This window comes from Ovis aries, chromosome 15 (genome assembly GCF_016772045.2).
Source record: "Ovis aries strain OAR_USU_Benz2616 breed Rambouillet chromosome 15, ARS-UI_Ramb_v3.0, whole genome shotgun sequence".
NCBI lineage: Eukaryota > Metazoa > Chordata > Mammalia > Artiodactyla > Bovidae > Ovis > Ovis aries.
The window spans coordinates 23,497,839-23,521,778 of record NC_056068.1 but is presented as its reverse complement, the minus strand read 5'-3'; the positions used below and the strand labels follow the sequence as shown (position 1 = coordinate 23,521,778).

The 23,940-nt window shown below is 50.1% G+C and overlaps 1 protein-coding gene across 22 annotated transcripts in view; it reads right to left on the bottom strand.

Moving 5' to 3' along the window:
* The window catches only part of NCAM1 (neural cell adhesion molecule 1), a 367,664-nt gene that overhangs the window by 5,504 nt on the left and 338,220 nt on the right, over positions 1-23,940 (bottom strand). For 10 of the 22 annotated variants that reach the window (XM_060399278.1, XM_042232922.1, XM_060399283.1 and 7 more), the window contains 4 exons: positions 17,093-17,217; positions 13,125-13,305; positions 2,581-2,788; positions 921-1,037 (listed from right to left, as the gene is read on the bottom strand). In XM_060399278.1, coding sequence (XP_060255261.1) covers positions 921-1,037; positions 2,581-2,788; positions 13,125-13,305; positions 17,093-17,217 — 631 coding nt within the window. Of the gene's footprint in view, positions 1-920; positions 1,038-2,580; positions 2,789-8,171; positions 10,555-13,124; positions 13,306-17,092; positions 17,218-23,940 lie in introns of those variants that run through there. The other 12 variants (XM_060399277.1, XM_027979200.2, XM_042232925.1 and 9 more) reach the window with 2 other exon arrangements.

The following is a 23,940-nucleotide window of genomic DNA, read 5'->3' as shown; positions in this document are numbered from 1 at the left end:
ACAGACAGAGAAGCCAAGAGCAAGCGGAGGCCGAGGAGGGGGCCGAGGGCGGGCATGCAGGGACGCACAGGCAGGACGCAGGCCCACAGAGAAAGGAGGACACGGGAGGCAGCACACGCCCAGGCGGGCAGAAGAGGACACAGGAGACGACAGAGAACGTGGCGCCTGGCGGGGCCTCTCGCCTTCCTCCCTGCCGCCTGCCTGGGGCTCCCTTTCCCTGACACCTGCAGCGGGCCCTGTTCGCATCTCGACCCGGGGAAAGGCCAGCTGAGCTCAGCGTCCACCACCGCAGGCATCCGAGGTCCCTGGGGAATCGGGTCCAGCTGCCTCACAGACAGGGGCTCCACGTGGCCCTTCAGGGCTGGGGCGCTGTCCAGCCAGAGATTCTGTGCATCCATCAAACTCCATTCCCTTCAAACCCACGGTACCCACGACAGCCTGGCATTCATGACACCCAAAGCTGGACGTGCCTTCTGACTGGTGGTCCTCAAGGCTTAAGAGACCAGGAGGGCCAGGCTTTACCAGGTCCCCAGCTTTCCTCACCCTTTTAGGAAGAAATGCAGAAAACCCTAAAATTCTTGGAAATCCTAAACAGAATCTAAGCTCTCTCATTGATGTTTGTCTCCTTGAGTCATTTCCGGGGTGTGTGTGTGTGTGTGTGTGTGTGTGTGTGTGTGGGTGTGTGTGACCTGGGCCCAGGGTCTAGGGATCCCACTGATGCACAGAGCTCTTTAAAAGGTCACCCACAGATAGGACCACGAATGCCTCCTCTCTGAGGAGAGTGGGGTCAGGCATTCCTGGCCCAGGACTCCAGAATTCTGGCCGGTGATGCTGGGCCCGGAGCCGCGGGTGGTAAGCACGGAGGTGTGGGTAGGGTGCTGTGATGGGTGTGGGGCTCTGCCAGGGAGGGGCCCACGTACTCGGGCTCCGTCAGCGGCGTGGTCTCGTTCGGTTCCGTGTGCTTCCCTCCGTCGTGATTTGGGGTCCGCTCCTCCTCCGTTCGCACCTCCACGATGGGCTCCTTGGACTCGTCTTTCCTGTGGAGAGAGCTCCGCTGGTTCCATCCCGGAGAGCTGGGGGAGGCAGGGGGCTTCCAGGGAAGCCAGCCACACTCAGGTACCTGCGCCCAGCCCCAGGCTGGCGGGGGCGCGGTGCATCCAGAGCCAGAGCCCAGTGCTGCATCTCAGCCCCCATTCTTGCCAGCTGTGTGACCCTGAGCACCTCACTCGCTGACCCATGCCTGTGTCCCCACCTGGCAAAATGGGGCAAGTAACAGTCTCCACTTGCCTAGGCGTTACGGACATCAACTGAGACAACGAATATAAAGTACTGAGGAAAGCACCTGGCGCAGACTAGTGCTGAAGTCATCTATGTGTGTAGACACGGTAAATACGTACATGCCTACCTATGTGTATATGTAAGAATGAACACGTATATCACGTACGTACACGTGTAAGTCTATATAAGTATACACAAGTTTATGATGCATGTATATATTTAAGGATATATATATAAAGTACTAATGTACATGAACACCTGAGTATATATATGTATATGTAAGTTTGCACACATACCTGTATATGTGTGAGTATATGTAAACACACACACATGTATATGGAAGTATTTACACGAATATGATGTATGTATAAGAATATGCACATGTAAGTCACACGCATGTATACATGTGTGTCTACCTATATGGACTTCCCTGGTGGCACAATGGTAAAGAATTCCCCTGCCAATGCAAGAGACTCGGGTTCAAGATCCCCTGAAGAAGGGACTGGCAACCCACTCCAGTGATCTTGCCTGGAGAATCCCCCACAGAGGAGCCTGGTGGGCCACAGTCCACGGGGTCACAAAATAGTTGGACATGACTCAACTTCCTAAGAGACTAAACAACAACAACGTATGCATATATGATCACATACACGCACATCCTATACGTACACATATGTGACACATGTAGTGTAAGTCCAAACACACATGTGCATGAGCAAGCGTGTATACGATGCATGTAAAAGTATATGTCTATGTACACGTATGTGTATACACAGTGCCTGGCATGGGTGGTGCTAACAACCTATTTCCTCGCTCTGTCCCTTCTGGGCTGGCTGCAGCTCAGCCCCACCTGGTGACAGTCTGTGAAGGTTCCTCTATTTGGCTCAAGATCTGTTTCTCCAGAGATGCTGGAGCACAGATTCTGTCTGGATCGTCCTCCAGGAGGACAGGCACTCTCATCTGTTTTGGTCACTGTGTCCCCTAGTGCTTGGTGACGGTGCCATGCCCATAGCAGCTGCTGCTCCGTGAATATCTGGTGAGTGACGGCATGGACGGTGGCACGGCAAGTGGGTCTCTCCAGGGCAGCTCCCCTCCAGGCTAAGCTCTGACCACACCTCTCATTTTGACCTACGTAGGGAATTTCTATGAGATTCTAGATGTGAGGTTGGGTTCAGGTGTCTGCTTTTAACATTTCTCTAATGCCTCGCTTCCCTTGGGGTTTGTAATGGGAAGGTTGAGGTGGCTCCCTGATTGGGGCCTGGGCCTGGGTGCTTAGCAGTAGGGGGGGTGGTTTGCACTCACGAGAAGGCAGCTTTGCCCTCCTCCATGTCCTTGCCCTTGGCTCCGGGCCCGGCTTTGCCACACAGGTTGACGGCAATGCACATGAGCAGGCCACATTTGTTCAGGAAGTAGCAGGTGACGTCCACGGCCACCAGGAGCAGGACGAAGGTCACGACGAGGATGCCCACGATGGCGCCAGTGCTCAGGCCCGAGGTGGGGCTGCCGTTGGCTTGGGTGGGAGGGAGAGAGGGATGGGGGTGGTTAGTACCTGGAGATACAAACCCGGACCTGCCAAGCAACAGCCCTGGAGGTGGGGTAGAGCCCACTGGATGGCCGCGGCACTTGGGTCCAGGGTGCCACCGACCCTGGGCCTTTTGGGGTTGAGACATCAGGGTCTCTTCCTATCTTCAAGACGGAGGAATGGCAGCCCGCTCTCACAGATCAGGGGATGGGGCACAAGGTAGCCACCAGCCAGGACAGGGGCCCAGACCAGCACCACGTCTCCGCCTCTGCTCTCAGCCCACACTCGGCTGGTCTCCCCAGGAACCCTGGGAGCTGCCAGGGGCAGGGTCCCAGACAGGGGCAGAGGGTCTCAGATGGGGGAGCAGAGGGTCCCCAGGGCTCCCTTTGGGCTTGTGGGGACATCGGGGACAAGATGCCCCATGCCTTCCTGCTCTTTAGGAATTGCCCCAGAGGATCTCGACTTTGGACCAGACCTTCCTTCACTGCACTAGGAAGATGAATGAAACCCACCTGCTCTGGAGACATGGGGGTCTCCCCAGGCCCACCGAGCAAGGTAGAAGGTCTGGGAATACTCACCATCTGGGAGCCAGGCCCACTTGGATTTGACTTCTGGAAACTCAGCAGACTCACCCAGAGATACACTCCCGCAACAGCCGGCTCACTCACACGGGACACGTGCCCACCACAAGACAAACGCACCCTCTCACATTCGAGCAATGCCCAGCATCCCTGCTCTGGCTGGACCCACTCGAATGACCACCTCTGTGTCTTACTCCCTGGTGTCCCCCTAGAATTCTCCAGGGCCCTGGGCTACTTGCAGTATCACAGAAGGACCCCAGGTTCAGCTCCAGAGCACGCCCTCGTGGTTCATGTTAGTGCTTGTGGTGAACCCCGGATTGCCTGGTGGTTCCCACCAGCTTCAGAAAGGCAGAGGCTGTGCTGAGGGCAAGCAAGGACCCATGCAGAGCTCTGTGGAAGCCAGTGTGGAACCATGACCTCAGACTGAAAAGTCTGTTTCATTTTCCTCTTCTGGAGGGCAGGGTTCCGCCAGGACAGCAGTGTCATCCCACCACCAGACCCTGTCCTCCAGACCCACTGGGATGACCCATCTGCGGATGGGAGGCAGGGGCTGTGGCCAACATGACCTGGTTCTTCCTGAGCCTTTGCCTGGAGGGCTGCTGGCCACATCACACGCCAGTTCACGGAAGAAACAGGTAACCCAGGGTGATGGAGATGGAACACATCCTCTTTCTGCATTGGTCTGTGTTCCTGGGGGGCTCTCTGTGTGCCCCAGAGCCCTGCTCAGGCACAGTGGGGCTCCTTCAACAGCTGTCCCATTCTGATGGTCCTTATTTCTAACTTCAATTCAGGGTCTGGGCCACCGGCCAGCAGGTAAGAGACAACCACTCACAACCTAATTTCTACACCAGAGGAGCTGCCTAGGATCTTGAATATTTTGGTCTCCTTTGCTTCCCAGGCCCTCGCCAGGTTCTCCCACTGGCCCCTTTCAACCCTGCACTGAAGACATGGCCTGTTTCTCAGGAAGACCTGAGTCTGGAGACCGGCTCCACGCTCAGGGCACCTGGCTCTGGTCACTCTGTCTCTAGGCTTTGGCAGCAGGAAATTGACCACGGGTCCCTACGGTCAGCTAGAGCTGGTCTCCCCAGCACCACACCATCCACTCCACCTCTCTAAGGTGCTCACACATCCACACACAAAAGAAAAGAAACAGCAATGCAGGCCTTCCTGGCCTTCAGAATCCCAAAGCTGCTTCCCCGAACAAGAAGAAATACGGCCTTGGGTTTCCTCTCCATCCCGTGACTCAGGGCCAGAGGCCACTGTGGTCTCCTGACTTCCATACCCAATAGGTGTTAACTGTCTACTTCCTGCAGAAGGAGCCTAAGGTATTACTGCGGGGAAAGAATGTCTGTACTTTTGGACTCAAAGGCCCTAACACCATGTTCTGAGGTTGATACATAAATATGGTTTTAGGGGACTAGTCACGTCTCTAAGGAAGGAAAACAAACCACCACCAAGTGGTCTGTGTGGGAGAGACAGCCATTATCCACCCATGCCCTGGGCTCAGCAGACCCTCTGGAGGGCTGCATGGCTTGGAAGGCCAAAGCCAACATCACAAGACATTTGGGGAAGGGCCAGGAGGGCTATAAGACTGATATAAAACAGAAGGCAGGGCAAGAGGTCTTCTCTCTCATTTGACATAAGATTCAAGTTGCTTTCCCTGGTCTAAAATGTCCCACATGTGCGGTGGACTCTCCCACACCTCTGACCGTCATAAGCCAGGGCACTCTCCACCCATATCTACCACATTACTCTGTTTTATTCCCTTCTTGACTTTCCAGGTGACTTAGTGGTAAGGAATCTGCCTGCAACTCAGGAGATGTGGGTTCAATCCCTGGGTCAGGAAGATTCCCCCGGAGAAGGAAATGGCAACCTACTCCAGTATTCTTGCCTGGAAAATCCCATGAACAGAGGAGCCTGGTGGGCTACAGTTCATGGGGTCACAAAAAGTTTCAGACACAGCAACTAAACAACAATTTAGCAACTAAACGACAATTCCCTTCTTATATTATTTCCATCTGCCATTTTCTTTTCATTGACATGAACAGAATTTTTTTTTTTTTTTTTTTTTGGCCACACAGTGCAGCATGCAGAATCCTGATTCCTTGACCAAGGATTGAACCCACACCCCTTGCAGTGGACGTGCTGAGTCTTAACCACTGGACGCCCAGGGAAATCCCCATTGATGTGCTTTTTGTTTGGCGGCCCCACCCTCTTGAATATCCTAGCAGGCATATTTGTCTCTGTCTACTTCTTGTTCCCCCAGCAAGTAACACAACTCAACTTACAAGAAATATTTACAGAATATTTGCTGCACAAATGAGCAGTGTTTAGCCTTGGAGATGAGAACTCTGCCTCCAAATACTTAAAGATACGTCATGAGAGGGGAGAGGCAGTCTCAACCAGGGGTCCCAGGGGATGGAAACTAAGGGGGTGGCAGGCAAACTTCAGCTCAGATGAAAACAAAAAACTAGCAAATAAGAGCTCTTCAGACATAGTGTGCGCTGCCTCAGAAGATGAGCTCCCTGCTGCCAGAAGCATTAAGCAAAGGCTAGAAAATCCCTTGGTCAGGATGCTATAATGCTCTGGGCTGAGGTTCCTGCACTGGGCAGGGCCTGGGATAGAGGATGTTATCAAGTCCTCTTTAACTCTGAGAGCCTGTCATTGCATGTTAGATGTCCCACAGTCCCCAGCAAAGGACGCAGCTCCTGCTAAGTCACTTCAGTTGTGTCCAACTCTTTGGGACCCCATGGACTGTAGCCCGCCAGGCTCCTCTGTCCAGGGGGATTCTTCAGCAATACTGGAGTGGGTTGCCAAGACCTCTTCCAGGGGATCTTCCCTACCCAGGGATCAAACTTGCGTCTCTTATGTTTCCTGCATTGGCAGGTGGGTTATTACTAGAGCCACCTGGGAAGGCCCCCAGCACAAGATATAGGTTCCCTAATGTCCATCACCTCCACAGTGTGTACCAAGCGGGACTTTTTCCTGTAAGACTGAAACACTTAGTAGGTCCCATCTTTATTCACAGATTCTTGTGATTTTTATCTCTAGTTGAAAAATAAATACCTTTTAGCATAATGTTTCTCCACTTGCAGCAGAATTCCTGGGGCACTTTGTGAAGAATTCAGATTTGGGGGTTCCCCCACTCTAAGAAATCAGAATTTCTGGGGTGAGGCTCAGGCTCAGGATTTGATCAAGTATCCCAGTGATTCTTATGCAACTAAGAGTTTGAGGACCACTGTTTTCTAGGTTTTTCTCATCCTTGTATTACGATGAGTAACAGTTGTTCCTATGACTCACCACTCAAGGATGAGCTGTGTAATCTTACCTGGTAGCCTTAACATTACTGATGTATTTGAAGGATGGAAAGAGAGCAAAGACTTATCCCCAAGGGATCACTCACTTTACCACTAAGAATCTAGACTTACAGAGGAAGTGAGGTGCCCCTCAAGCTGAAGAAAGGGTATGTGGTGCTTTTACAAAAAAACGTAAGTAAAGGACACATTTTTGTTGTTTTAGTCACTAAGCTGTGTCCGACTCTTTTCAACCCCATGGACTACAGCCTGCCAGGCTCCTCTGTCCATGGGATTTCCCAGACAAGAATATTGGAGTGAGTTGCCTTGCCTTACTCCAGGGGATTTTCCCAACCCAGGGATGGAACCCAAGTCTCTTAGGTTCTCCTGGATTGGCAGGTGGAATATTTACTACTGTGCAACCTGGCAAGCAAATAACAGACAAACTGGGATGGCAATGAAAGAATATCCAAGTCAAGCCAACATTCATTACCTCTCAGTGGCCTTTACAGAATTGTTCAGTTTAGGAAACCAGAAGGACAAAGGTTATCTCCTAAATATTGCTTAACATTTTACAAAAGGAAAAAGAAAACAACTTCTGAGGTCTCTGCTTGACCTTCCCCGACCTCTCTGCATACAAAGAGTGCCTCTTGGGAGCAATTTCTCCACAACCTCTGGGCTCTGAGCTGCCCTGAACCTTGAGGCTATGATCTGGGGCTGCTCAGCGTCTGTGGTTCCTGGTCTAGGGGGCGGGTATTGAACAGGGACCTGGCTTGCCCAAGATTGAGACATCCAAGTGCCTACGCTCTTAAATGCCGCAAAATGAGAAGCCAGTCTCAGCCCTGGCAGATGACCCGGGGCCGCAGTCACTGCGCCCCAGGACGGCAGTGCAGAAAGACGTGCCCGTCTCCCTCCTCTGACTCTCAGGACCATTAAGCTGAGGTTCCAGTTCACTCCTGAACCCCTTGTCTGCTTGTTTCTTCCCAGACTCTGGTGAACAGATGGCTAGGTCTTGGGGCTTTCAGGAGGCGTCCAACAAAGTGTGATGATAAACAGAGTAGGGTCTGCAAATGAACACCTTCTCTCCGATTCGCTGTCACCGGGCCATTCTGTGCAGCCTTTGATATGAAGTCGTAAAGGGAGCCGTGAAATCGGGAGAACGTGCAACAGAGTTGTGTGTCTGGTGGCCCAGAGCGTGCCTCTGACCCCAAGGTGACCTTCTCGGCTCTGCAAGGACACTTTCCCCTCCCCCATCTCCTGGGGGAAAGTCCAAGGAGGCATGACCCCACACAGCAGCTCTGACTTAGGAGAGCTAAGAGAACTGAGCAGGGAAAAGCGGCTCCAGCGGCTAGACCTCCACTCAGTGGGCTGCAAGTCTGGGGTGCCATTTAAAGGGTCTTCTGGGGATCAAAGTAATCCATGGGGCCCGGTGAATGGAGGCGAAGGACTCTGGCAGGATACACTGTTATCAAATAAAATCCAAACACGCTGGTGAGCTCACATGAACTGTTATTTCCTTTAATAATGCAAAGGTGTAAACTTCATCAAGGCCTTGCTGATTATCTGCACAACAACGTTAGCATTCTTATTAGTAGAAAAACGTGATCCAAACCTGCCGTATAAATACTCCAAAAATGAGCAGAGAAGCCCTGTGGCGTGTGGAACGTGGGCAGCGCTGAGCCAGGGCAGGGATGGCTGAGCGGGGTGGTGTGCGCGCCCTCCTGCAGAGGGAGCCGTCTCAGGGGCTGGGGGCCACAGCCACCATGAGAGGGGCGTGTGCCCAAATGCTGCCACCCCCGAAGGGCATTCCTTACAAACCAGGGGCCTGTCTGAATGGGTCCAACGCAAGGACCCCAGCTGGGGTCTGCCTGGCCCAGAATAAGCCGAGGAGACAGGTTCATGGACGTCAGGCTTTCCCACACTTTGGGCCCGATCCCCACAGTCCCTTCAGAAACACTGGCTTGGGCCCTCGCCTATAGGACTGGGATGGGCTCTCCTGGGAGAATATGTGACTTCTGCCCAAGATGATATCAAGAGCGGGACCCAGTGATGGGTCCCTGTGCGAGGACCATCTCGTCCTCCTTTGCCCTCGGGATGGCGCTGGGATTCTACGCTGGGCCCGGAGGCATGTGTGCCTCTCTGCAATCCTCTCCTTGTGTCTAAGAGCCGTGTCTGCGCCTGCTGCCCCGGTGGGGCTGGAGGTGGAGGACCGGGCGGGGAGAGCTTTGTGGCGGGGCTGCAGGCCGACGGGGCTGGGGCGAGAGGCACTGCCCGGCCTCACTGATGGGCAGCGTGGGGCCTCCGGTGTCTGCATGTGACCCTCTAAACTGCCAGTGCCGAGGACACAGGACTGTTTGTGCCCAGCGACTTGGGCAGCGTCGCCCCGAAGATCATAGGATCACAGTTGGTTTCCCAAAGGGAAAGGCTAGTCTCCGAACGTTAAAAAACAACAACAGAACTTAAGAATGAAGGAACCAAACAGAACAAAAATCAAACTTCTGTGGAGATGCTCAGAGATGAGACATGTGGAATGGTATGCGACCACAAGAAGGACCCCTGAGCACAGACACTGATGCTACTGAACAGGAATCTCCACGGGGACTGTAACGAACACATCCCACTTCCTCTCGGGGGCACGTGGGGGATGGGGTGTACCCCCAACAACAGAGGAGCAGCTGGCTTCCACCAAAATTTGTAACACGTCACTGAAGCCACTGACAGATGTGATGGTAGTGGGGGGTGGGCTTAGGGACACTCTGGAAATGGGACCGGCTGGCTGATGGGGTGGTGGTGGGGGTTGGGTTAGGGACACTCTGGAAATGGGGCAGGCTGGCTGAGTTCTGATTCATCGATGCTCAGGACTCGCCCCACCTTCAGCTCCACTGAGCGTGTGTGGGGAGGGGTTGCGACTCAGGCCAGGCTTAAAGCAGATGCTTCCGACCTGGGGGACTGCCACTTAGGCAATAGGGTGGGTCACAGTTGGACCACATCTGCTGAGACACGAGGTCCATGGCTGATCTTTAGCCAGGCAGCAGGAGTCACCCTGAATGGGAGACACGACCTTCCAGAGCCCACAGGTGCTGGGCACATCCTAAACAGCGCCTGGTGCTGGTTATACTACCAGGACCAAAGTGCCTCCCAGAATGTGGGATCAGCCCCAGAAAATACCTGATTAAATCGGAGTTCTTCCGCTGTCTGGGCAACATGGCAACTGAACTGTGCCCATCTGGCCAGCAAAATGCTCTGGTGGACTGCAGTGGGCTTACCATGGGCACTGAACGCAAGCAAAGCCAACTACTTACTGCAGGGCAGAGGAGGCGCACGGGGTTAGAGTGGGGACGCGGGTGGCTTTAACTATCTGATGCGAGCTTTAGAGGGCACCTAGAAACCTTCCTCTGCTACATCATCTTCAGTTAAGAACCAAAAATGCGACCAGTAGCAGCCATGTAAAGACTTGTCTGTAAGTTTTTACAGACAAGGTTTTTACGTGTAAAAACCTAGCGTAATGGTTTTTATATATATACAGGGTCTAAAGAAAAGAGCTCCCAACATTTTTATACTCTGCGAAAAAAAGGGGCAAACTTCATAGGAAGTGGCGCAAACGTTATCTGTGGGTGGGAATAACATGTCTGGAGGTCCAGCTTGTTTCCAACCACCAAACCTTCCTCTTCCACAGAGAGCTTGTTGGCGTGGCCGTGGCAATCCTGATAGATTCTTCCAAAGGAGGGGGGCACTGATCATTCTCATAGGAACTGGGCTTTTAAGCAAATTTAAATTTTCGTGTGTGTGTGTTCAAGTTCCTAACAGAGCAAGAGAAGAGTCACTGCAGAGAAAAGCAATGAGACAAAGGTGTAGGATGCGGAGGAGCCTCCCAAGGTCGCTGCAGGTGCCAAGCAATGGGTCCCCAGAGAGAATGTGGGGTGTTGTTTAAAAACAAATGTGGCAGTGGGGATGTCCCAGTGACGTCCAAGGTGGTGTATGCGACGACAGACACAGGGAGGGGAGGGGGAAGGAGGAAAGAGGAGGAAGAGACAGAAACAGAGAAAAAAATAGATAAAAAGAAAAAAAAATTAGGTCAAATACAGAGAATGCAAGAATCCAAGGTTAATTCAACTTCGTAAATTAAGCTGACAAAGGTTAGAGAACTGAGTTCAGTGCGGTATTATCACCATAAGGCCAGTTCCGCAGCTCAGCAAGGCCACAAGCAGCACAGCAGGGTGAATTCAGGGGTTAGGGGTCAGCGAGCAAATGAAATTCAAGTGAGAGAACAGAAGCCTCCACGGTCAAGTACAGGAGTCTGATTAGGAAAGTGTTACCTTTGATAAGGGAGGTCTCTAAGGTACAGTCAGGAGCCTTCAGGTCTCCAGAGCTTTTGACACGTGGGGACAGAAATGTATCTGATCACTGGTCTATGTGCATCAAACTGAGCACAGGGACGGGGCTGACTTCTCAGCAAAACATCGGCCTCCTCTTCCTGCAGCACAAGCCCACCCCACGCCTGGTGGTCTTAAAGGGGACCTAGTTCTGTGCCTCTCACCTCCAGCGCCCGCTGACCACAGAATTCCACCATCAACGTGCAGCTCGTAATTCAGAGGCGTGATCCGCAGGTCCCAGAGGAGAAGTCTTAACCAGGCAAGCTCTTGCTAAGACCTGTACAGTAGAGCCTGGAGCCCTGGTGGGCGAGGTGAGCAGCCCGTCCTCCCCGTTAACGGGGCAGCTGGGAGATTAGCCAGAAGGGCTCTGATCACACCATGGACAGGACTCCCCAGAATTTCTGTATCTGAAACACAGTGGCCCCAACTTCTCCAACCCCAGGAGCTGATGCCGCTGGCAGTACCCCATCTGGGGACCCAGCGTGTTGGAATCACCACCTACGGAGGCTTACCCGAGGAAATAGATGCCAGCAGGACTGTTTCACTGCAAAGGAATCACTCGGGCTTCTCACTCCCCCAGCTCCTAAGTGCCCTGTAAGAGCCGAGCGGATCTGGACACGCCCACCAGACTGTCGATATCAGGGAAAAACTGACCCAAGAATGCAGAGGCAGAAAGGGCAGAGGACAGACAGGGCACCTCTGTTCGGAGAGCCTGCGCATCAGTGAGGAGACCATCGTTTGCAGTCACACCAGATACCACGGCATCATCACTGACCACGTGGCCAGTGTCTGCAGAGACACGCCCGCCCTAGCCTGTGCTGAGGGGTCTCCCTGCCAACATGGAGGGGAGGACCATGGATGCGTCTCATCTGTGGCCGCCAACTCCCTGGGGGCCTGCACACGTCTCTCAGACACACACACACACTCACGCACAACCAACCATTGGGGGATCACACACTGATCTCATTTTGCGGCTGCTCAACTAACCCACTGCCACACACACAGCCCTGTGTCACTACTGTGACATGTCCCTTCTGGCCTCTCTCCCCCTGGGATGAGCGATCATGACCACTGAGCTGAGAGCTAGGGGGCAAGCACTCTGGACAGGACAGACAGGATGGCGGCCAAAGGAAGGCCGCCAGGAGGTTGGGGCATCTTCCGATCAAACTTGGATGCTGCCCAGAGTTTTTGGGGCTCCCTCTACTAAGCTGCAGTTGTATGTTCTGTGCCCACCTCTCCTGCTTGTGGTCAGTATGTGGCTGGTCAGGAAAGCAGAGAGGGACGATGAAGATCTCTTTCTGCTCCATGGGGTTTGGTCAATGAGGAGTCTGGCCATCAGCAGCAAGGTAGCTGGGCCAGGAAGCAGAACTCTCACTTTATTTCCGCACTTGAGTTGGTCCCGGATCCCTAGAGATGGATCTGCATCTCTTGGAAGGGATGCATCTCCCATCCTGGTCTCTAGCAAACTGGACTGCCTTTCACAGATAGGGGTTTCCAGCACCTACGTTCTCCACTTGATCTTTTTCAAGTGGCTCCATTTAATCTTTGTTTCAATTGTGAGGCCCTTGGCAGAGGGGATTTTTAACTGACTGGGCACCATCTGTTCCTTCTCTTGGGCTCCCCACAGAGAAGAGAATTTGGACCACGGTGGTGCAGGTAAGCAAGCATCATACAGAAAGCGCTTAAAAACAGGTTCGTGGGCCTTGTATGAAATGGTAGATAGCAGATAAGATCTCAGAAAAGGATCCTTCCTCAATCAGCATCCAAAGCTTGGCTAGAGCTGGGGCCTTTCCCACCTGAGGGGTTCCCACGGACTGGCTTACCATCAGTCCTCCAAGGCTGATGGACGGCACAGGACCTTCACCCAGGATGCTTGCCCAAGCCTTCCTGGGGGTCCAGTCCAGCTCAACCTACTGCACAGCTCAGTACAAAGCAAAACTAAGCTCTGCATGGGCAACCAATCATGAGGATGGCTGTAAGCAAGCGAGTTGTCAGGGGCTATTCAGGCACATTAGGAGGTGCGGTGCTTGTGCATTAATTCAAAGCAAGAAACTCACAGAAAGCAGAGGGGTCATACCTGGGATGGCTGTGGGCTGGGCCGAGGTCCTAAACACAAAGTGCGCTGCCTTGGACTTGCCCTGCTGGTTCTCGGCCACCACATAGACCTCGTACTCAGCATTCCAGTCCAGGGACTTGAGCATGATGTGGTCACTGCCAGATGGGAGCCTGATCTCTGGTTTCCACTCGGAGGAGAGCTTCTGGGAGAAACCGGCAAGAAAGATACGAGACACCAGCAAGCTTTAGGTGAAACAGCTGGTAAGACCAGCCAACAGGAGGAATGTGAGGAAGTCACTAAATACTGGGGCAAAATGAAAATAAAAACCAGAGATATCGGGCATAGTTTTTATTACCAGCTTGAAAAATCTGAAGGTAAATGATCCCACAGGTCAGAAGGTCAACCTTGGGGGCTTGCAAATAAGAACAGTGGCAGATTCCCAGTGTGGCATGGGGCCAACCCTTTAATGCCCCATCCATTACCTTGAGGGCATGCAGGGACCCAGGCTACGCTCTGGAATGCTGGCACATATTGTAAGGACGCATGTCTGCTCAGCCACTCAGTGGTGTCTGACTCTTTGCAACCCTACGGACTGGAGCCTCCCAGGCTCCTCTGTCCATAGGATTCTCCAGGCAAGAATACTGGAATGGGTTGCCATGCCCTCCTCCAGGGGATCTTCCTGACCCAGGGATCGAACCTGAGGTTCTTAGGCCTCCTTCCACTGGCAGGCGGGAAGCCCTATCCTAACGGTGACGTAGAGGATGATCCCACAACTGTGACTCTTGTCCTGTTTTAGAATGTGGGTCACACTCAGGGGTGTGCTCACCTCTCTGACACGGGGACACAGCACAGATTCCACTTTTATTAAAAGCATTAAAAACTATAAGTTACAGAGCACCCGCTGTATGCCAGGGCCTGGGCTGAAGGCTTTCTGCACATTTTCTCATTGCATCCCCACAACAAACCTGCGAGGGCTTAGGCCAGGCCCTCACTAAAGCTGATGGTGGGGAACGGGGGGAGAGAACAGGTGACTTCCCAAAGCCACAGAGGCAATCGAGTTGCGGGCAAGTGCCTCTGGGCCCAAGTGGGGATGTATCCTCGCACAGGAGGGAGCGCAACACACATATGCTGCAGGGAACAGGGTCTCTCTATTCCATGCAGTGTGGGCTGGTCTCTGAGGCTGCAGCTGGGGGTGTTGCTGGAGGGGCTGCTGTCACGGCCTGCAGTGGCCAGCAGAGCACTCCCAGGACATAATTTCAGGCACAAAGCTGGAGTTAGAGGGGCCCCCCTTTGCTCGAACGTTCTTTCCAGTCCTATCCTACACATCTGCCGGTGAATTTGTTCTGGGTGAGACGGCTTGACACATGTCTACTGGATGATGGGCTGCTCCTGAGAAGAGCAGAACACACTGGCAGTGTCCTCTGGAAGGTGAGCTAGCCTATGGCTGAGGCTGGAGGAAGTGACATTACAGGAAAGCCAGCCATCTTCCAGGCAAAATGCTTTGTATCAGCCAGAGAGATGCCTTTAGGGTCGTGATAGCACACGTGTCGTGGGCATGATAGTGTGGGGAAATGCTGGAAGAGGGGCTCACAACCTCTGAGTCTAACAGAAAGCCAGACTACCTTCACAGGGCTCTAAGTTAGCTCCTGCGAGAGACAGCATGTGTCCCGTTTTAACGTAAAACAAAGAAATTCAGCTCTTTGTCTTTTGTCTTCTTTCTCTGAAAGGCTTCTTGCCTTGGCAAACATCATTGCAAAAGAGACAGACAGAATCTAAAGCAAATATTATGTTACATAATAAATATTAATAATGTATAATAATAAAAATATTTAGCAACAGTTGGGATTTCGAAGTGAAAGAGAGAGGATGGTTAAGGTTGTCAAAGCCTAACATATCCCAGCGTTTTGCCCGGCTGTCTTTTTAAAGCAGACCTGCCCAGCACTGCCAGAATGACCCTCCTGAACATTGACATCCGATGGGGCCTTGCACGGAGGTATTTCCTGACCCAGCCTGCATGGTAGCAGTGTATTAGTTACCGAGTATAGAGTTTTCCTAGTGTCAGGCATGTCTCAGGTTCTTTGCTTGTACTCTAATAACCAAGCTTTACAACAACTTGATAAGCCATCCCCCTTTTACCAATGGAGAGATGGAGGTGACAGACCATTGGGTGACCTACTTGGGGTACCGGCTACTAAGTGGTAAGGTTGGAATTGGATTCCATGTCTGTCTGGGCCTCATCAGCCCAACAAATGCCAGAGGCATCCCCCCACCACACTGTCCGCTTCCAGCGGTTTCCATGGGGCCATCTACTTGGTACTTGTATCCTATTCCACATCGAGGAAGTTACAGGGACCTCTCAGCCAGTGATGCCTCTGGGCCGGGCCATACAGAAGTCAACTCAGGTTCCTAACCCCCTATCAGGCTCCAACCCAGCTTCGCAATGAAGTAGGAGGGGGCTGAGTGGCTGACAGGTGGCCCAGCAGCTAGGAGGTATTCCCAGGGTGGGGTGGGGGGCCCTGTGCTGTACTGACTCTCTGCAAACCTAACCAGGTTAGGGCTCCCATCAGGTTAGGGCTTTGATCAGTAGGGGTTGATCAAAAGGCAGAGACGGAGTTAAGTCAAACTTTTTGGAAAAAGCCTTTCTTGGGTGCTATTTGAAGAAAGAAAACTCTACTCAGGTTATTTTCTACTGTTAAGAAATCCTAGCAAGAGGCTATTTGCAACGCTCAGATGCTGTCTCTAAATCTCCCAGCAATCGGTTATGGTTGGTGATGGCCAAGTATCATTCTAAGACCAAAAAAAAAGAGGGGTGATTTTCAGTTTGGGTGCTGGGGATGAAAGGTGGAATGTCAGAAATCTCTGATGGGCAGTGGGCAAACCAGGAAGAGAAAAGGCTAGGGCCAAGCTCATGGGTAGCGGCACAACCACAGGTCGAGTGGGCTACACTAGAGTGGAGGGAAGCTGAGGGAAGGAGACAGTTTAGGAGCTGAGGCAGCCCAGGCCAGGGGGCTTAGACCCCCATCTCTTCAGTCAGACAGACTTAGATTCAAACCCTGGCTGCCTGACTGTGTGAGTCACGTGGTCACTAACTGCATAAACCTCATTCACTTCCTCTGTAAAGTGAGGATAATTGTTGAGACCAACTTCTTAGGGTTCTTGGGGGGAGAAAATGCATGTGATCACGGGCCCACATGCTTGGCCCATAAGGCACTTTATTCAAGTGTGTTCCAAGGTATCAGTCTGTTATTTGCAAAAAAAGTTCTGAATGATGGGAAAATAACTTTGCAGAAAAACCTAGGAAGCAGAAAACTCAGTCATGGGTGGGTTTATCATTCCCAAAATCATTCTAGAGGTTTTATAATGGTCTCAGTGTGTGTGTGCATTCTATGTATCACACGTGTGTGCATGCATGCTCAGTGATGTCCCACTCTTTGTGACTGCAGTGGACTGCGGTCTGCCAGGCTCCTTTGTCCCTGGAATTTTCCAGGCAAGAATCCTGGAGTGGGTTGCCATTTTCTACTCCAGGAGCTGTTCCCAACCCGAGGGTTGAACCACCCTTGTTTCCTGCGCATCGTCTGTGTTGCAGGCTGATTGTTTGCCACTGAGCCACTGGGGAGGCCCCATATATAGCACAGTGAACTATATTCAACACCATATGATAAGCCATATAGAAAAGAATATAAAAGACGAATGTATATATGTATAACCGAATCACTTTGCTGTACAGAAGTAATTAACACAACATTGTAAATCAACTATACATTATTAAAAAAATAGAGAATTGAAAAAAATAAAATAAAATGGTCTCAGTGTGGATATGACCTAAAGGCTGTAAGTCAGTCTTTGAATTTAAAACCCTAACGTGGGCCCATAAGCCACCTGCCGGGCACATGGGCTGCCCTGCCCCCTTGCTCTAAAGACACTGTTGGTCCAGCAGGGCAGGTGTTAGGGTTGTGGGTTGCAAGAAACCCGGGAAGGAGGTTACTCACCGCTCGGTATTTGACCAGGTAGTGTCGGATGGGGGAGCCGCCGTCGTCTTGCTTGATCACCTTCACCTTAATAGAGTTTCCATCCTCTCCCATCTGCCCTTCGAGCTTAGGTGCGCTGGGTTCCCCTGAAACAGTCAGGGAATTCACATGACATTTTCATCCACACAATGAAAATCCAGTCCATCAAAATGAGATGCAGTGATGGAGTGGGGCTGGACTCTTGATTTCTCAGCAATTCAAATGGTTCTAAAGCAAAACATGTAAAACTTTAAATTCCAGTTAGATGCCTCAGTCTTAACCCAAACTGAGAACGCCTTTCGAAAATGTTCTGGGAAACCACCCTCCCTCCTAGTATAGTCCTTTCACCATTTTAAGGAGAGGATTGTTTGTTTTTTTTTTTTGGTCTGTCTCTTCCTAGTGCTTGCATTTTCTGTTAGCTGCTCCTACAACTGCAGATTTAACTTTTATATAAACCTGGTACATTTTAAGAAATAGCCTGAAATATGGGAAAATATAGGCATTTAAGGAGAAAAATACCCATAAAATAAGTTTTCAAAGCAGCCTATTATTTTATCCCTGGGATATATGATCTATTTGAGGGGTTGTGAGCAGCTTTTGCATGAATTAAATTTTATGACTTAGAGTCATTAAAAAAAAATTACAGGTTTCCAGTTGTGATTAAGTAAAGCACGATTTGCCATAGGCAAGTTTCCTGTAAGCATTCTGCACTTATGGCTCAACTGCCTTGGTGATAATCCTTGGTGCCTTGTATTAATGGAACGTTCATTAAAGTCTTTTGTGAGAAGAGAGAGGGGAAAAAAATGTCTTCAGCATTTCTCAACAGAAAAAAAGTCGATGTTTCTCTATTTTTTGCAGTAACACTGTGAATCCAGGTTGAGAGGAAAGATGAGCTTGTATGTGACCAATTCTGAGGGCTGGGATGGTTCTCCTGTAAAATGCTAATTTATTTCAAGAGAAACTATTTCATTAGTATATGCTGAAAGCCATGAGATGACAGAACATCTGTTATAAAAAGTTAAAATGAAGATTTCAAACACCTGGGACCCTGGCACTTCTGGTGGAAACCATCTCTTGTAAGTATTTCATGACCTCAGACAGAAGATTTGCAAAGCCTATAAAACAGTTACCTTCTGGGTGGGTGGTCCTGGCTTGTTCTCTGGAAGACAAAATCTCAGACATGGGACAGAAGAGCCGGGGGAGGCTTGTCACCAGGCTTTGGACCTCATCACCCACAAGTATGTTGCTTGGTAAGGCCAGCCTACCCCACCCAACTCACTCAGTTGCGCTGGGAACCTCACGATGGCCGCGGGGGCTGCTTTTCCCTTTGAGACCAGGAGGAACCAGAGGCAAAACTGACGAGAGCCCTGCTACTCGGCGGGCCCCTGGCACACCCCCTGGAAGCTCAATTAACAGGATTGCAAGGTGCCCCTGTACTGGCCATGGGGCTACAAAAAGCGGCAACAGGGAGGCTGTGTAATCTTAATGCCTGTGGGATAAAGTATTTACGAAAAGTTGTGCTTATGACTGGCTTCCTTTAATCAGTGACTAAGGAAAAAGAAAAACAAAAAGATAAATGGGCTTCAGATAGACTTGTCTTGTTTTTACACCACTGTCTAGCCACCAGCAGCAATTACTCAGTGGAAAATACTTGGAAATTCTGTTTAGATAATGTCTAAGTGTGCACGCTTTTCTAATTCTTTTGGACCATTATACATCTTAGACAATAATTAATTATGCCTTATGCCCCATCAGACATATCCAGTGCTAAAAAGAAACTCCAAGTGAAATCTATTTTAGAGTAGGGAAGGAAGTCTGTGTAGATTCACCAGTGCTGAGCAATGAAGCAGGAGGTGCGGAAGAACAAGACAAATCCTACTCCCTCACTGAACAGGGGTGGCCCCGCATGCTGGTCAGCCCGTGGCTTTCCAGGCGCTAGCACTGCAAGTTCCTCACCCTGGACAAACCCTTAGTCCTGGGTGAAACGGGACGTTGGTAACCCTGGACTGAATGAAGACTCACATCAATTGCAATAACTTTCTGGATTCAGAACTGCAACACTGACTCTGTGATTAATGATCTCTGTGCCTGAAGAGGGAGAGAAGGTGGCATCAGTGGCCCTTCCAACACACCCACCAGGCAAGGACCTGTCGCTCCCCTGAGACCTCCCAGGAAGGGAAACAGAGATTATTCCACGGGGGCTGCTCTGCTGCCGTGAAGATACCTTTAGAACTGAATGCTACAGAGGCCACAGCAGAGCCCAGAGGTTTAGTGCCTTGGCCAGGTCACCGCCTCAGTCTCCAGGTTTGCAAAACACCAGATGCCCCCAAGGGTTCCTTCTTATTCTGACATCACTGTAAGGGTCGCTGTGCTAGGACGAGCTCTCAGAGCACCCTGGCTGTGTTCACGATACTGTAAAACATAGGACACCAAATCTGGGATGCACAGTCAATTTTAGGGAAATGCGCCCCAAGATAAACAATTCCATATCTCTTTGCCACAAAATTGCCCATTTTTCTACAAATAAAAAGTCATTTCAAAAATTCCTGTCTTTGAAAAAACAGACCTTAAGAGCCTTCAAAGATATGTGAACAAAAATCTCGCCAAGGAAACCTTGTGAAAACCAAAAGCCCTAATGACCTGCTCTTATGTTTGGATTTGCTTCAGAAAAAAAATATAGACGGAATCACAGAGAAATCACTCAAAACTATACCATGGAACACAATTCTAACATCTACAGAAGTTAGAACACTATAATTTGCCATCATTTTATTTGAGTGACTACCATGGAACTCTGATATGTATTGCTTTCTCATAGAATTCAAGACATTTTATATCATATCATATCATGTGTGCATTTTTTTACTTTTTGGCTATACCACACGGCCCGTGGGATCTCGGCTCCCTGACCAGGGATCTAATGTGGTTAGATCTAACCCTGCCGTGGAAGCACGGAGTCTTAACCACTGGACCGACAGGGACGTTCCTATATTACATCATTTAGAGTGCTTTAAAGATGATTTATTCACCAAATGCACATTCAGCATCTACTAGGTACCATGTAGTCCATTAGGCATTTGAGTTTCAATGGTGATTAAAACAAGATTTTGTTTGCTAAGTGAAAAACCTTACTCAATTCTTATTCAGTTCTTTGAATTGTGGGGCCCTTGTACAGAAATCTAATTTCTCCTATGATGGTATTTCTAAAGGCAGATCCTATTGGACTAATATCATAGAGATTATGACTAACTTTATGGCCATGCAATTGCTGTCAGTACACACAGATGTGGAAAGAGTGATATTTGTTTAATCAGTTGCCTTATTCATCTTCAAATGTTCACTGGTAGCCAATATTTTTAAAGATTAGAAATGGGGTGAAAGAAATGATTTCCTAAGCTCTCTGCAAAGAGAATGTTCCAGCCCTGCCTGATGAGGGACACCAAAGAAACGGGCCTGCATTCAGGAGGCTGGCTGCTTTATTGAACACATTAAGAGAGGAAATTATTTAGAGCGTCCCAACATAGCAGCAGCAGCAGCAGCAGCAGCAGCAGCAGCAGCAACATGCACTCTGTTCCGAGATGGATGCTCTGATTGAAATCATTATGGGTAATTTCAGCAAAACCAATATTGTAATTATTTGTAAATGTTGGTTTGCAATTCAGCAGCAATCGGCAGGTGGCTCTGAGAAAACCCCTGGGGTTAATTATACCCTCTGAGTTTAGCTTTAACTGTGAGTCAAATTTTTTTCCCCAAATATTTTATGTAAAGACTAAAACAGTGGTATTCGTAAAAATAAACCTTGTCGATAACAAACATAAAATATCAGGCAGTTCTGGTATTTTCTAGAAGAATGCAAATCATGTACGCAAGGAAAAAAAAAGAAAGAATGTACCAGAGAGACCACATACAGTCAAAAATATTCCTGGCAGGTCCTATAAATTCCCCTTAGAAACCATAATTGAGATGTGTATTTCTGGCCATGCAGATTGTAGGTTCTTATTTATAATTACGGTGCTACTGGGCCCTAAAATCAGAGTCAGCTTCATGTCTTTCCCCGAGTCAGCAGAAGCCTTGGGATCAGCAAACTACTGCTGGATATCTGAATCCCACAACAAAAATTCTAGCAAGCCCAGGGCCTCTGAACAGCAATTGTGAATTTTGGAAGGAAAACAATATTCTACTTCTCACTCAAAGAGCTCAAGAACCGAGAGTTGTGCATTCTGAATGGAACGCTAATTGGCTGACAGGCCTCCCTGAGACAGGCTGGACCTGGGTTCCCTCTTCACTGCCTTTGCTTTCTCTCTCATCAGGACCCCACAGGGGCTTCTGAGAAAACCCAATAATGGGCATAGGGCCTGCATTAGAACCTTTTACTATCAAATAAGATTGCCTGGCATTAACAATACTGTTTGCTCCGTTTATCCTAATGCCTCTTCCCCCTTACTGATTATTTCTTATAAGTGATTTTAAAGTGTTGGTTTTAAGAAGTCCAAAACGTATGATGCAGCTGATCTGATGCACCTCTTTGATTTTTCCAACTCAGGAATATTCAAAATTACACCACCAGGTCAGAAGTTTGAGTGGGCCTTAGGGGGACCAGCAAATTACCAAAGGGAATCAGGATTAATTATCAGACCACTAATTCTCCTTCCTCAGACCAACCTCTTAGCCCTAATGTCAAACAGAACAATGCGATCTATACCACACACAATCCTGGAGCCTCAGAACCTCCCTGATGGTGCTTTGGCAGCAGACCTGGCCATTCTAGTCAGAGGTGGTTTTCTTACACCCGAAGAGTGGCCGGCAGTGCTTGGGCAGGCACCGATTTGGCTCAAGCACCGCTCCCCCAAACCAGGCCTTCGGAGGAAAGCACTCTTTTTCTCCTGAACACTTTTCTCCTAATTGTCAAGGATTCACTGCGCTAGTGTGACCTGACCCTTCATCATCCTCGTCCCTGGCTCTGAGGCGTGCTGGGGTACAGAATGAGGGGTCATGGGTGTGGCCAGCTCCCTTGTTTCTACAGAGAAAAGATGCTTGGCTCTCTGCGGCCATGCTCACGGAGGCACCCAGTCCACAAAGCTTTCCAGCGTGAGTTTTCTCAGGAACTGTGGATGAGTGCTGGGGGTAGGGTGGGGAGGCTTGGCGCTACCGAGGGCAAGTTAAACAGTGATAAATGAACTCTGACGGACCGAACCACAGAAATACCAAATCCCTTCTCGTGGGTGTCATGAAAACACCAACAGATTAATTGATCAATTATCTTTGTTTCATCATCCTAAAAAGAAAATATGACCACGAAGGTATGGCTTGTGGTTATGAGGCTGATCCAGGCTGAGGAAGTTAAAGACAGAAATAACTGCCATCACCACCGATTAACTTGGCTCCTGCCTCCGAAGCCACAAGGGGGGCGGGGGTTGTGAACATCTCCAACATTAGTTCCTGGATGTTAGGTGAGTTATGAAGAAGCATGAGGCTCCTGGGAGGTTTCAACCCTCCTCCTGGTAAACCCCAGGGGAATGGGCACTTTCCATGGCCCCCAGTCTCTGCCCACGGGATTCGGGCTGATATACGTCACTGACTTGGTCCCTTCACGCTAGCTTTCTACCCTGGTAACCACCAGTGCAGGGAATCCTTGGGAATAAAGGCAATTAGAACAGAACCCCTCGTGAAAAGTCTATGTCGACCTGCCAGAGACCGTGGCAATCCAGACACACAGCTGTAAAAAATAAAGGAGGGGGTGGAAGGGATGGTTAGTGATGTTTTCAATCTAAGAAGGAAGAGTGGGTGTTAAAAGAGTTTAGTTCATCAGAATCAGCATTTCCTAGTACGAGTCAGTGTCAGTAGCTAAAGAAAAAAAGATCATTATAAATGGGTGGGGAGGGATCCATGCTCAAACATGCTGCACGCGGACGGGAGGGCAGGGAGGGTGCAGGGGGCGTCTCATCACACGCATGCTGGTGGGGAGGGGAGTCCCATTTACACAGAGTCCTCGGTAGCTGATGGAGTCACCAGAGGAAGCAGGCCCTTCAGTTATGTGATGCCGTGGTAGCAGAAATAAACTTTGACATCAGGGGGCTCAAAGTTTTGCTTCCAGCAAACCCATGCCTGCGCCCTTGGGCCATGCGTCTGTGCTTCCCTGTCATGGACCCTGCCTGCAGAGCTCTGTGGGCTCAGGGTCCATGTGACCCAGGGCTGGTGCTCAATGCGTGTTCATCTCTCCTCTTCTGGACAGAAACTGAAGGTGCACAGAACATCCAGCATACATCCAGCATACATTAAACACATCCTAGGCAATTTGGCGGGGTGGTGGTGGAGGGTAGTGGACACTGAGTTTCATCACCTGAAAGCCTTGCTTAAGCCTAGAGGAACCATCCCTAACTAAGTTTTATTTCTCTCCCCTGTGAATTTTATTTGCTCCAGCCTCTCCATTCCCTTCCATTCTATTACTAAGGGCCATTTCCGGCTGTGTCTTGCTCATCTGAGTAACAGTCCTCTGCCTGCCCCCCTTGCAAAAGGCAGAAGAGGAGTGATTTGATGAGGGGGTGATCACGCTTCGGAATTCCACAGTCTCCCAGTGTTTTAGTACTGGCCACATTTCCTACTGACAGCTAAGACCACAGCTAAGGTGTGTTTCTAGGGCAGCTGCAAGGAACACCTTCAAGCATTTCTAGCCTCGCTTAAAATGTCTGCAAGAGACAGCTCCTCAGAGGTGTGAATTAGCTTCTATCTTGTGCTTCATTCTGAATCACAGCATTGCACAGAAATGACTAAACTTGGGTTTAAAGAAGAAACTAAGGTTTCAATCCAGTTATCTGCTCATACTTCAGCTT